Genomic DNA, 15,000 nt, shown 5'->3' with positions numbered 1-15,000 from the left:
AGATATCTTTCATCTCATTCGAAGTCAACTATCACGAAATCTTTTCATCATACCTACGTCTCTTTCTACAAATGAAAGGCTAAGATTTTTTATGTAAGAAGTAATAATTAACTTGAGGTTGTTTTACCTATAATTTGGACCTCCATAACAAATTAGATTTTTATGACGCTAATTGCCAAATTTAGATATCAATAATGTATTAAGGAAATGGATTATTTTGTATAGGTTTTAGATATGACTGTGCAGAATTGAGGAAAATACATGAGTGTACTTTGTGAACTTTTATCCACAGTTAAAAATCAACTTTATAGAGGGAGAATTTTTATTATTGGATTTGGCAAAATCTTTTGAAGTAGTTCTCGGAAGGAAATATCTTTGTTCACAATATGCTTTTCTCTTTAAAGAAAAAAAATCATAATCACTGAGGGAGATGTTTGTGGAAATAATTGAAGTTTGCATTGCTTCACTTCCCTAATAGAAAAATACTGAGATGCTGTTTACTGTTATTCAGTGAGGAAACCATAAAAACTGATCAAAGAAAGGATAGACTTTTAATAGAAGGTAACTTTGTAAGGATTCTTTATGCTTCCCCGATGGGTTTATTTGCTGAACCAAACTAAGGTGTATAGTAGGGGAATCTGTCTGTAATAAAACAAACTTAGGAAACTACATTTAAAGTAATGTGATAAACTTTTTAATGACCTCATGTTACGTGCCTCCCTTTTCACATCATTATTATATTAGATATTTCACATAGTAAAACCTCTTTGACTTAATCGTCCTGAAATGGAATTAGCCGATAATTAAAGTAATCTCTCTCTCCCTCTCTCTCTCTCTCTCTCCTCTCTCTCTCTCTCTCTCTCTCTCTCTCTCTTTTCTACATACACATGAACGTATGTCGAAGACTTTCGATACTGTGATAACAGTTGCTGTTAGTAATTTTCTTTTCAGTTACAAAGGAAACCTATTTGTGGACATTATCGTTTGCATTCGGTTGTTTACTAGCTAAAAATAAATTAAATCAAGTAATTTTAAAGAATATTAAAATATGAATATTCCCAGCGATTGATATTCCCAGGATTTTATTATTCGAGATTTTTTTTTATCTTTTATTCAAAGTAGTATTGGTGTCAGTTATAAAAATCTTTGGTTCCTTTTTGTAAGTTTCGATATAAGAGTTCATAGGTGCCAATGCAGATGTTTAACTTGACAAGAAAATAAGAGTATTTTGAAAATTTTTAATTGTTTTAATGTTAGTAGCATATGGTTGAATATTCGTTAGTCGGCATTAGGAACCACTCACAACAGGAGGTCATAAACTTACATGAGATATGGAGAGAGAAAAGATGAGATGAATATTATTATGGGGCAAATGTATGTTTTTATGCTGGTTACAGAAAGTTAAAGTTAGTAAAACGTTGGAGAAAATCGACAATATAAAATTGCAAATTGTATCCTAATCTTAGTGATGCCAAGAACAACTATTGCACCCGCTCTTGATTTTCAACTCTTCCTTTTTACCACGACTTTTTATAAAAAATATATATTTTGCGTAATAAATTGATCCCAGAATGTGAGTTACTATGCAATTTGTAGACTCAAATTCCATGGAATCTTTGCTTCATATTTTCAGGTTAAGTTACGGCGTCTCCATGAGGGAATGATTCATATGAAAGACACATGAAGATCATTTAATAATTCTACAATTGTATTTATTATTCCTTTCACCTTTTCCTCATATTCATCCATGTTTGTAAGTCACATTTCTTATCTCATTAATTGCCATTCTGATACGTCCAAACATGCTTTTCATGTAAATGGGCTTTTGAATAGTGCCAGAGCAATGATGATATCCAATTTTAACTGCTTAAATAAGAGTTCTAAGAGGACATGTACACGGAATTATGCGTGCGCGTGCACACACACACATACATACATACATATATATATATATATATATATATATATAGAGAGAGAGAGAGAGAGAGAGAGAGAGAGAGAGAGAGAGAGAGAGAGAGAGAGAGTTTGTTACAAAGACATGCAGTATTTGTAATTTCAAATAATAAACCACATAGTTTTAACATTCACTATATCCTGAGAATAACTTACTCAAAAGGGAAATCATATATGATAAGTGCATTTATCCGGAACAGGATTCGAATCTCTCCCTCTGTATTGATACAAAACTGGACGGCATTACAATAACAAAACTGTTTAGAAAATTTCAATGATTGTCTGTACCTATTTGATATTATAAATATGCTTATTTCACACTGTTTTTTATAAACGATGATACTAATTCGTAATTGCCCATATTAAAACTCACTTTGAATTACCTCGTCATATTTGGCTAAATGATTGTAATATATTCTATAATGACAGTATGCTGTGTATGATCTATTTGATCAACTATCTTATGAATAAATGGGATAAAAACAATGATCACTCTCTTTTCACTAATATTTGCAATACTTACCGTCGTGGGAATCGTAGAGATAAATGATGTGGTCCCACCGGTAGTGATGGATAAGATCTATTATTGCTTGGTGGTACTCTGGCCTCATACTCGTAGCATAGTCCATTAGCCCAGACGAGGGGTTAGGTACCTGGAATAAAAACGAGAACACTTTGAAAGACTTTTATAACTTTATGTAACTGTAGTTGATCCAATTACTTGATATAAAAAGTTTGTTCAAATGATAAGCGGAAGTTTCCATCCCGGATCATTAATGAATGGCGTATACTTTTATGATTGCAAAGAAAAATAAACTATTATTGTATTCAGGATAGTTATGCAGGATGCGAGAAATCTAGCATTCTATTCACATCATTTATTTCTTGATGCGAGTCAAGGTTTTATTTTATGACAGTAAAAATTTTGAACTTAGGATCTGTTTGTCAGTAAAAGGAGGCGGGCAAATTTATCAGAATCAAAAGCCCTTCCTCATTCCTGTTTTCCTGAGGCCAAACTAACTAGTTTAGTTTTCGATCTTGTGAAATTACAGCTCTCTTGACGTAGATCCAAATGGTGTTTTTCCTTTGTTTGTTTATGAAGACTGCAGATTTTTTAGCTCTAAGGTTATCTGTTATTTTGCGCAAGTTAGCAAGAAGAGGAGCTTTTACCTCCCAATTTCCATAATTAAAGTTTTTGAACGGCTTTTGACAAAACGTTTTAATAGGTCCGTTTCTTAGTTTGCAATTTTGTTTTCGTAAAGGCCTTGGAGCATGTGATGTCCTTCTTAAAATTTCCAATTCTTTATAGGAATCCCTTGATTGTGGTAGGGAAGTTCGTATGATTGGCCTTAATTTTGTTTGGTGCTGCCCTTTACCGTGTTAATCATGAGGCCCTTGTTTTCAAACTCAAACAGTTGGGAGTGGGTGGGTCGTTTCTTATTAGTATTAAATTTTTAAGTAATAGATAGTAGAGTTGTTCTTGATGGGCTCAAAAGTGAGTATAGGAATGTAATATCTTGTGGCCCTCAGGGTAGTGTTCTTGGCCCATTGCTCTTCATACTATATACACATGACATGAGGTTTGGCCTAGAAAACAAGTTTGTTGCATAAGCAGATGATGCTACACTCTTTTCATCAATTCCATCTCCTAAGTGTAGATTTGTGGTTGATTAATCTCTTATAGAGATCTAGTTAAAATTAGTGCATGGTGCAAATTATGGGGCATGCAGTTGAATCCTAACAAAACTCAAATTATGATTGTATGTAGGTCAATGACAGTGGCTCCTCAACATCTGAGTCTTAGCATTGATAATGTTCTTTTAAAACTTTAAGTGTGATTCTCGACAGCAAATTTACTTCTGAGAAACTCATTAGGTCTGTCTTCTTCAATTGCATAAAACATGGCTTATTGAGAAAATCTTTAAAGATTTAAGGTGAGCAATCTATTCTGAAAAAGTGTTTAATTCTTTCATTCTCTATTGTTTCGAGTATTGTTCTCTTGTTTGGTCTTTAGCTGCTGATTCTCATCCTAATTTGTTGGACAAGAACTTACGGTTTATTAAATTTCTTATTCCAGATCTAGATATCAATCTCTGGCCCCATCGTTCAATTAGTTCGTTATACATGCTACATAAGATTTTTCCTAATTCTGATCCTCCTTCACATTAAGATCTTCCCAGACAGTTCCATCATTTTCGTAATACTAGGCATGCAGTTGATTTTAATAGTCAGGCCTTGACTTCCATGAGGCTCAATATGACACAGTATTCTAAAAGTTGTATTCAAGCTTTGACCAAGTTGTGGATGATCTTCCTAATCAGATAGTTGAATCGGTAGAACTTCAAAAGTTCAAACTTGCAGCAAATGCTTTTATATTGAGCAGGCTGGCATAAGTTTATAGTTTATATGTGAAATATCTGTTTTGATGATCTTACTGTTTTTAAAAGATTTTATTTTGTTCATTATTTCCCATATTGTTCATTCATTTCCTTTCCCCACTGGACTATTTTTCCCAGCTGGAGCCCTTTGGCTTATATCATCTTTCTTTTCCAGCTAGGGTTGTAGCTTAGCTATTAATAGTAATACTAATAATAATAATGTTTTTTTTTCTAGTTCAGACCCGAAACAAACAGATATGCATTGTATATAGGAAGAAAGCTTAAGCTAAATCATGAAGTGAGTCTTAAACCAACCTTTTGGAATGTTAAATAATGATTTTAAAAGTCGGATAAGATAGATTCAGGGAGAGAAGTGGGAGGAATGTCTATAATATAATTATTATTATAGCCGATAGACTGAGCTTTAAAAGTACGTTTCTTTTCTATATTTAAAATTGTGATGTATTCAGGAACCCTTATGATACACAAATTGCATTTAAATTACTCTGTTTAACTGTTTCAGCTGGAATAAGATTATTATAGTGTTCACGAAATCTGTAGATACGGTTTTTTTTTTAAAAAAAACATTAAAGGTTGTAAATGAATGTCTATGCCAGTGTATGTTTAGTTAATTATTTAAGATAGAAATATTGGCTTTTTGTTACCAATCGGTAGATTTGCAGATAAATCTTGATGCAAATGAAGCACATGAAGTTTCACTCATCTATTTAACTGATAAATTATTTCACGCAGAAGTGCTTTAAGAGTATAATCGTTTATGACATCTGCCTCATTTACCTCCGTATGGAGGTAGTGCCACCATTGCACCTCACTTGAGGGTTTTTACAACATTCCTTGGGTCCCAAGATGCAATCAAGTTTTAGCCATCTCCTGTTACCGTTTCCTTTATTCATTCTTGCTACCCAACCTGTTTTAATTTTACCTGAAAGTACAACTGCAAGGTTTTTTCACAGTTGAACAAGGGCGATGAATAGCCCGTTTTTTTTTTATCCAATCCAATCCATCCCCATTTGGCTGTACTACAAAAGTGCAAAGCAAAATATTTTTGGGTAAATTTCATCGTTTCCCAGTCCTTTCCTGTTTGTTCGCACACAAAGTGTTTAATGCAATATATATATATATATATATATATATATATATATATATATATATATATATATATATATATATATATATATATATATATATATATATATATATATATATATATATATATATATATACATATTATTTTTGTATCAAGAAGTGAGAACCATGTTATTACGATTTTGTAATTTTTTTCACCTCTGAAATGCGAAACAATTTGCAAATAAAATATTCTTAAATTTTACTGTAGGCTAAATTGACAATTGTGTTTTCCATTATCCCGAGTAAAATTACATTAATTTCCGACATAGGTAGCTTTTCGCTTCCTCGTACTGTGCCATACAATGTAGAATTTACTAAGAAACTAAGCCGTTTTCGTGATGGTATCAAATAGAAGGTCTGGGAATAGAAATTCCTTAACGCAACTTATATACTCGAATTTCCTTTTACTTGCATTCCATGTTTTGTAGTGTTTATTATGAAATACACAAAGGATACTTTTTAAGCAACTCGCAAGGCCCTTGATTTTTTCAGTTGTTTTATAGCTATTAAATATTTAATCCACATATAAATACCCCATCCCCACCGACGTGGGTGAGGCATATTGTTTTTGGTAGATTTTTTTTGTGTTACTTTAAATTTTCAGGAGAGATGCACTGTGAAACATAATAGACTCCATTAAAATTTGTACCTCATAGGGTCAAGGTCAATGTCACAGTGATCTGAAAGGTCAGAATAGAATTCATTAGTATGACTCCGTCAAATATTACCCGATTTACTTGACACCAAGACCGAAATCTTCATTTTCCGGTACCGAAAATATAATTCCATATATCAAAATAGTGAAAAGGCATAGATTTTAAGAATGGGAAGTTCAAAGGTCAAGGCTGTTGAATGTTCAAGGTTTGAATTTCAGAGGGTCCGTGTGCGAAGGGTGTCGTTGCCGTGTCTGACACAGCTTATCATTATTATTATCAGTCAAACTACAACCTTAACTGGAAAAGTACAATGCTTCAAGCCCAGCGGTTTTCAACAACGAAGGCAGTCTGTGAAGAATGGAAATCGAAAAGTAACGAATAAACTATAAATGAGAAATAATACAAAATTAAGTTCAGTAACAATGTTGATCACATAAGTCATATTTAAAGTATGAAATGAGACTCGTGTCAACCTGTTCAACAGAAAATAAACAATTTTCAACTTCTGAAGTTTCGCCGATTCAACTACCCACCTTAGCAAGATCATTCTACAATCTGGCAACAGCTAGACTAAAACTAGAATATTGTGTGGCATTGAGCCGTATGATGATGAAGGCAAGATTGTTTTAACTGCCTACTTAGCACTACGTATTGCATAGTACAGTATGGGAAGATGTGAATGCAAAGGATGCATCGCTAAGGACTAACGAAACGACGGTGCCTGAGATTGATATACAGATCAAGGAAAAGGTATTTAATTGTCAATCAAATTTAGATGCAAGTCAGAACCTGAAGAGAAGAGAGGAAAACAATATTCAAGCATGGGAGAATGAAATACTCAGAACCTATCCAGAGTATATAGATTGATCACCAAAACTCTTGAAGATAAAAAAAGATATCAGATTTTGTTTTTCAAAATTAATTTTGCAATCAAGAATCAGAATTAGAATTTCAGATGAGTTGTATAGTGTAAAGAAGCACTGTAAATGAAGAGATCTGGGCACTAAACTGGTCCTATAATTATAATGTTTTAACTAATGTTACGTTTCAACGTCATCATTCATAATTTTCACCCTGCACTGACTTAGTAAATGATTCAACAGTCAGAGGTATACATCCAGAAGATTGAATAGGTGCATAAAGAGCATCATAATTATACCTGTGCAGCACGCTGGGCTAAGACCACTATCCTGAGGAATATCAGATATGACATTCCTATACAGTAGTTCCAATGGTACCCACCAACAACTACTTTTTGCTATGTATTAAAAAGGAAATTCAATAAATATGCTAAAAAGAGCCCCAAACTCACATCTGTTTTAGTTGGCAAACCAGTGCTCCAAGAGTAGCACGGTCAAAGACACCACTAAATTCTCTGTGGCATAGGTTTGCAATGTCAGTCAGGTAATATGAACTCGTGGTTGTAGGGTACAACACTTAGTACCGTTCCAATAGATCTTTTGATTGCTCCTGTATTTCTGCACACTAGCCCATTGAGCTCTAAATGAATGCCAATATATGTTTTGGTAGTGAATATGGGTCGTGGGGTCACCAACAATATCCTTAAAGATTTTTCGAGAAACCGGAAGTATATGATCTAATGGTGCCATGGCACCCAAATGGGGGACCGATACACGATAAATCTTTAAATGCAATTAGCACTTAGGCTCCGTCTTCTTTTAGAGTCTCTGGTGGCAAGATTGGTAGTAACCCTGCCTTCCATTTAAAGGTGCTAGGGTTCGATCCGAGTATGAAATAGAAATTTATATATATATATATATATATATATATATATATATATATATGTGTGTGTGTATATATTCTTTCCCGTCGTAATCCATACATTAAGGGGTCGGTTACCTGATGCACCCTCTCTAATGCCTTTAATCAAAAGCATCCTCTTCTCCCCCTAATAGGTTCCATCTAAGTCGTCCTTACTCCCTCACCATCATTCATCCTCAACACGTGCCCAAAGCTCAACGTGGTGAAAAGGTTTGTGTATGCCATGATTAGCAAAGTTGTACTACACAGGGCCTGTCATAACAAAACTCCCCCGTCATTACCAATCTGTACTGGCCAGTTAGGTGATGAAAACTGGCAAAATCCTAGGCATAAATTGATATATCTGAGGCCTTTGTCCTGCAGGGGACTAGAAACAGCTGCATTTATTTATGTATTTATATGTGTATATATATATATATATATATGTATGTATGTATATATAAATATATATAATATATATATATATATATATATATATATATATATATATATATAAATATATATATATATATATATATATATATGCGTGTGTGTGTATGTGTGTATATACATATATGAGATTTAATAATATTTTCATCTGCTTGTGCATTGGTTCGTACATTATTATTAAAGAAAGCATTTTATATATCATCTGTTGAATGATTATTAGACCTATTTTTATAATAATCTTATTACCTTATCCTCTTCTACTTAGAAATAAAAGAAACAAATTTGAAATAAGATACTTCTGACTTTTCTAAATTCAGTAGATTTTTTTTTTTCAAATGAAAATCACCATTCGCCCACGCAAGATAAGAGTCGCTTCTATATTCATTCTTTTAACCGATAGATCAACAATAAAAAAAGCCTTTATTTACAGCTGTTCATAGTATGATGTAGAATTTTAATTACAATAGACCCCCGGCAAAATTTCGCCCACAACATTCACGCCACCTTGATAGCAATCTCTATTTCAGCTTCTTCCTACTTAACCTATTGTTTCTATTAAACTATCGTGTTTTACTGTTTCCACGTCCCCTATTAAACTATCGTCTGGCCCATCTCCACGTAAAGTATTAAGCTATCGTTTTTCCCTGTCCCCACGTTATCTATTAAGCTATCGTCTTCCCCTATCTCTACGTAAAGTATTCAGACATCGTCTTCCGTGCTCTTCTCCTTATCTTTTAAGCTATGTCTTCTGTTATCTTGGAATACTCGGACGTGCCCTTTCACCTATTCTAACATTCATCCTGTCTTTGACATTTTTATCCCTTCCAGCTTTTTCCAACTACTAAAAAATAAAATTCTGAATAGACTTTTAACTGTTGTTTTCTGATTCTTGTTTAATATGTCCAGTTACTTACATAAGAATAGTTGACCCAACAAATGCTTATCATATAATCATCTATTACATTTACTTCCATTCAAATATTATAAGGCTGCTTATTTTCATCCCACATGGCCGTTATAATTCTGACAACTACCTTCACAGCATTACCACAAACACAAAGAAAAATGGATTCCTTTGTAACCATTCACTCTTCCATACATGATTACCATTAGATTATTTCTTGGACATCTAAAGCCAGTTCATTGAATCATACATTAAATTGCCCAATGTTAGAACATTCTGAACCAACGTAAACGACTGAAACGCATGTTATCTACTAAATTGTCGCATCCATATTCCAATAACTGCTTTTAAACCCATTACCTCATGGAATCTCTGTGACTTTCTGGTACTTTATTTTTCCTCTTTACAGCCTTAACAATCATATCTGAACATCATCCTCACTATAATATTTGCACCTAATTCTTCTAATGTTGTTTACATTATCCTTTATTTTATCTCGTACGTGCAATATGCCTTATAAAATCACTGTGGAATGACTTTTAATATGAAATACGTTTTCTCTATATCTTTTACCTCCCATTGGCTTAAATCCATGTTCATTGAAAATCTAATAGTCATCAATATTTCAAGTTCATGTCTAGTGTGTTACTCGCAGTGTTGTACAAGGATTTGTGTGAGAGAGAGAGAGAGAGAGAGAGAGAGAGAGAGAGAGAGAGAGAGAGAGAGAGAGAGAGAGAGAGAGAGAGAGAGAGAGAGAGAAGGTCAAATTTACATAAGCATTTTTTCATTTTACTTGTATTTTAGGTGATGTGCTTTCTTTGTAGTAGCTGAGAGAAAGGCAGTAGTACAGTATGTCATGTTCATAGACATGGTGAAAAGCGTTTACGTCTTTTTTAGGTCATTAATATCCATTCATATTTTTGTACTAGAAACTGCACGGTTGGTTCTAGGGGAAAGCTAAGGGATGTATGCAAATCATGTTTTTTCACTTCATTCTTTATTGTCGGAATATATATTTCAACCAAATATTATATTTTGGACATACACTTTCACAGCAGGCATGTGCTTAATCTTTTTTTGCCCGCCTCTGAATCTCTCGATTTGTTTATATTTATTTGGCAATATGGGCTTACATTATTGTTACTCGCTTATGCGTATATGATATATTCTGTTCTCCAGTAACACTACTTGAAGCAACCTCTCTTTCCATTATCGAACCATTCCCGTGTTCCTTCTAATTTGCATTGCCAGAAATTCCAATAATAAAAACTTTTGTTATAGATTTTGTCCCATTTTCCGAGTGTAGTCTTTTTTGTTTAAACAATCTCTCTCTCTCTCTCTCTCTCTCTCTCTCTCTCTCTCTCTCTCTCTCTCTCTCTCTCTCTCTCTCTCTCTCTCTCTCTCATTGTGTTTATTTATCTTCTGCATCTACGCTACTTTCTGGTTGCATTTGTCGTCTAATCTCATAATTATTGCCCAGGCATATAATGTATAATTATTATTTCGGCCTTTAATTGTTAAAACTTTTCCTTTTGGTGAATATCTATCTATCATTCGGGGTGTTAGCACACAAGAACAATCCACATATTCCTGAAAAGTTGTAGAACTTTGTTAATATCCAACACTGGTTCATGAAAAGTCTTGCAACATTTATTGCGTCCCACAGGCTGGAACGATCCCTCCCTCAGGGCGACTCTCCCGTTCAATAAAAGCTCTACAGAATTGCTTCACCGGAACCACAACACTCGCCTTGAATATAGAATACTCCTCATGGAGTAAATGTTGGATTATAAAAAAACACCTGAACATCAGAATGATTACTAGCAACTGGAAAAAATATTCCTGAATTCATAGTTCGCTAATCTATTAGATTTCATATTAACGTTCTATCCGTGCACTACCGGCATCTCTCTCATTAACAAGAAATTAGGGTAATTAAACCTACTTAGTAAACACCGTGTATGCAAATTAACCCACTGAATACCGAAGCTAACACCTTCAAATGCCCATGATAATTGCGTGCTATTGCCGGTAAGGAGAGGGAATAGTCGTTGAAAAGTTGACTAATCTATTCGGATTATTTTTATAGTAAAAAGGACGGAATGAAGTGGATGCATATTTTAACCAAAGTCAGATCCAGTTTCACTGGTAAAATTATCACTTAACAAAGTCATCATATAAGATGATGCATTTATTCATACCCTCACGCTTTTTTTTCCGAATCACTTTGTTACAATGTAACTTTGGTTTTAAACTAACAATTTTACATATAAAATATTTTGTTTAATTTCATATTTTCCCTTTGCATTGGAACCTGGGTGTCATTTGCAATTCTTGATATATATGAATGCCCCCAAAAACATATATCACCATGGAAGCCAATATAGGAAACTACTTATTCTAAGGTTCCATAGCTAACCTGACTTCGAACGCCGCGTCGTGTCCTTGCCTACCTCATCTACTTGGGAGGATACTTCATACCCTTGCGACCCTTCCCCAGTACAGTGTGTCCTCAACTTAACCGAAGAGTTTTACCTTATTGTTTGGAAGTGTGATGGTCTCAGTTGTGGAAGGATGAATGTAAAGGATTATTTCCCAAGGACCGAAATTTGTCTTTACTCTACAAAAATATTTTTCCCTTATAAAAACAGTAACTACCCCATTTCGTCCCTTTACATAAATTATTAAGTTCTTTCCCCCTTAAAAACAGTAACTGCCACATTTCGGGTACTTAATATAATTTATGACTATACAACAACTTACCCAAAGGATTTTGGTGTTAAAAAACAATCTTAATGACCGTATAATAGAAATATATGTAATCAGGGCCCAAAATATCCAATGAAACCATATTTTGGAAGTACTGTATAAAAAGGAAAATAGAGTAGGTGCAAAGAAGGTAGGCGATTGACTGAAAAAAGGGGCACGGGATAATGAAGAAGGCACTGATTGGGCATTTAGACGATGATTCTAATAGTGGCTGGGTTTAATGATAAGAGAAAATAGGATGCTAAAATTATTTATTTCAAGTAAATACTCTTCGTTTGCGACAAAAGTTGCACGTAAGAAAGGAATTCAGCAAGAAGTGTGTCAGGCGGTGCTAGTGCTAATATATCTATCTTTTTACTTTGGGTGTAGGCATTACAGTTTTTAACTGTTTAGAGATCTTTAAGCTTGGTATAATTAAAAACTGGCTTAAACCTCAACTAATGTATGAAAACCGCCACTTCAGCCTCACGTGAAAAAAAAACACTTTGTATTGTAAAAAAGTCATGATCAGTTTTGTTTACTGTAACAGGAGGATAGTTTAAAAATACTTTTAGAATATATACAATCTACGTCTCTCTCTCTCTCTCTCTCTCTCTCTCTCTCTCTCTCTCTCTCTCTCTCTTATATATATATATATATATATATATATATATATATATATATAGTTAGTTAGTTAGTTAGATAGATAGATAGATAGATAGATAGATGAATACGATAGTGTGTTACGAACGTGCGTTACTTTCATATTTTCTAATATAATTCAACAAATGGTTTATGATATCGAATTATCGCTGGCTTAGGAGTGACACATTCGAGGGGGGAAATTATTTATCAAATCATCCGCCTAATTGAGGAGTCTAAGCTAGGCTTCTAAATCCACACAAAGCTAAATAGTCGACGTAATTCATTAGGCTGTCTTAATAGCCTGATGAATAAATCGACTGTCTAAAGTTCCTATCACTTTACATAATATATTTGTGTACGCGACTTGTCAAAAATTACGGCTAAATATTTAGATATGCATACACAGATTCAACTTTTCCTACCCTTTCCTTCTTCCGTAACTACAACACTGCAGTTGTGGTTTCCGAGTGTACCTCTCGGGGTCCCCTCCTCTCACCAGGTTAGGACTACTCTATCTCCCCTACCCAAGGATGATCCGAATCAAGATCGCAGATTCTGGATCAACCTCACACATTTTTCACCATCTATGGTTGACATATGTACAGGGGAATATTCTGTCTGTAAGCAGTAAAACTCTTGTTCAACATATGGAATGTGCGTTTCTCCTCCGCAGATTCAAGTGAAATATTTAACAATATTCAGTAGCGGTGGTCCAAAATCTCTGATTGCTCTTGTTTATATAAGCATTGCTTGCTGCACGTGAACCCCATTTTCATAATTTAGCTGATATATTCAACAAAGGAACCCACTGAGTAAACTTCCACCCATTAGTCGCATAGAACACCGAAAAAAGGGCTAATCAGCTATGCGTCAACCCTTTCACACCAAGCAATCTCATGTTGTCTGGATATAATATATACTTATTTCCAACTATTCAGCCTTTTTTTATTTTTTCTTTCCTGTTAACTTTAACAGTTCTTAATTTCACCTACTTTTTATTGAACTAAATTAGGTTCAAGAATTCTTTATCATTTCATCGCTCGTAACTTTTATACAACATCTTTTATGAATCTCCACATTCTTACTCTGTTGATGCATCTTAAGATTTATGTATTGCACAGGCAGTTCTTTTCAATAGCATTAACCTTCTTTCTTTCCTTGCACTCGACATCCATACTTCTCCTGCATATAGGCTGCGCATTGTTTCCATAGGGTCCTAAATGACGAAAAAACGATGATATATGGCCGCCACTTTATCTTTCCTGTAGTATCGTGTAGCATAGAGTAAAATCCCATAAGCGTTAAACAATCGGGAGGCGCCGTATCAATACCTCCTTTGAGTGAATTCTGGAAAATAGCTCTTCGCTCTTACAATATACTGTAGTTTTACGAACACATTTCGTCTCTTCTGTTTTGTTGTAGTCTTGGTAATGGTTTAATGAATCTCTCTCTTTTTTTATGTATAACTACTTATGAAATTGATTTTGAAACAGGTACACAATAATATAAAAAAATTATTTTCGATAGAAACATTTAGAAATTATAATTTCTATAAAAGATACAGACATCTATAAACCACAAGGCCATTTGATTTATAATATAATATACTGTACAAAAATACTATATATATATAATATATATATATATATATATATATATATATATATATATATATATATATATATCCTCTTTCTGAGTAAGGATACTTTAACGCGTTGAAAAAGTTTGTGTATCGCCATGATCAGCAAAGCTGTACTAGTCTGGGTAACCCATACTAAGTTGGTTTGCTTTTAGAGAGCAGACAAAAATCTGTCATCATCAACAATCCGCATTGGGCAGCGTGGTGAGGAAAATTAGTTAAACTCCTGACATGAATCGACGTGTATGAGACCTTTGTCTTGCAGTGGACTAGTAACAGCTGCATTTGTAGTTGTTTTGTGTGTGTGTATATATATATATATATATATATATATATATATATATATATATATATATATATATATATATATATATGAATATATTGGCGGTCCATAAGTAACTGTTATTGTATTATTTGTTTGTTTGTACCATTGAAATCTTGAAAAATAACCCCCTATGACAAATTGAAGGAGCCTGGACTATGGTGTAACATCTTGATCACAAACTTTAGTATTGAGAAATCTGTAATAAACATTTAGTAGTCTAGTGTAAGTAAAATTTTACCATTGTTATGCTTTGCTAACCAACGCAGATTGAGTATATTTCCTACTTGCATATTCTTTGATATTGGTTTTGTAATGACTAAAGCGGAGATTCATAATGAAGCCTCTCTCGAGGAATTCAGTATTAATGTGAAATCAGTATTGTTCGCAATATC

At 33.8% G+C, this 15,000-nt stretch overlaps 1 protein-coding gene across 4 annotated transcripts in view; it reads right to left on the bottom strand.

The window, feature by feature from the left end:
- LOC137634159 (glutamate receptor 1-like) overlaps positions 1-15,000 on the bottom strand; it is a 585,224-nt gene that overhangs the window by 192,420 nt on the left and 377,804 nt on the right. For all 4 annotated transcript variants that reach the window (XR_011042460.1, XM_068366416.1, XM_068366415.1 and 1 more), the window contains exon 4: positions 2,477-2,606. Coding sequence is in view for 3 of the 4 variants with exons in the window: in XM_068366416.1 (XP_068222517.1) it covers positions 2,477-2,606 (130 nt within the window). In the remaining variant the exon portion in view is untranslated. The remainder of the gene's footprint in view (positions 1-2,476; positions 2,607-15,000) is intronic.

Source organism: Palaemon carinicauda, chromosome 44 (assembly GCF_036898095.1).
Source record: "Palaemon carinicauda isolate YSFRI2023 chromosome 44, ASM3689809v2, whole genome shotgun sequence".
Lineage (NCBI taxonomy): Eukaryota > Metazoa > Arthropoda > Malacostraca > Decapoda > Palaemonidae > Palaemon > Palaemon carinicauda.
Note: the sequence above shows the minus strand (reverse complement) of the source record. Positions and strands in the feature narration are given on the sequence as shown.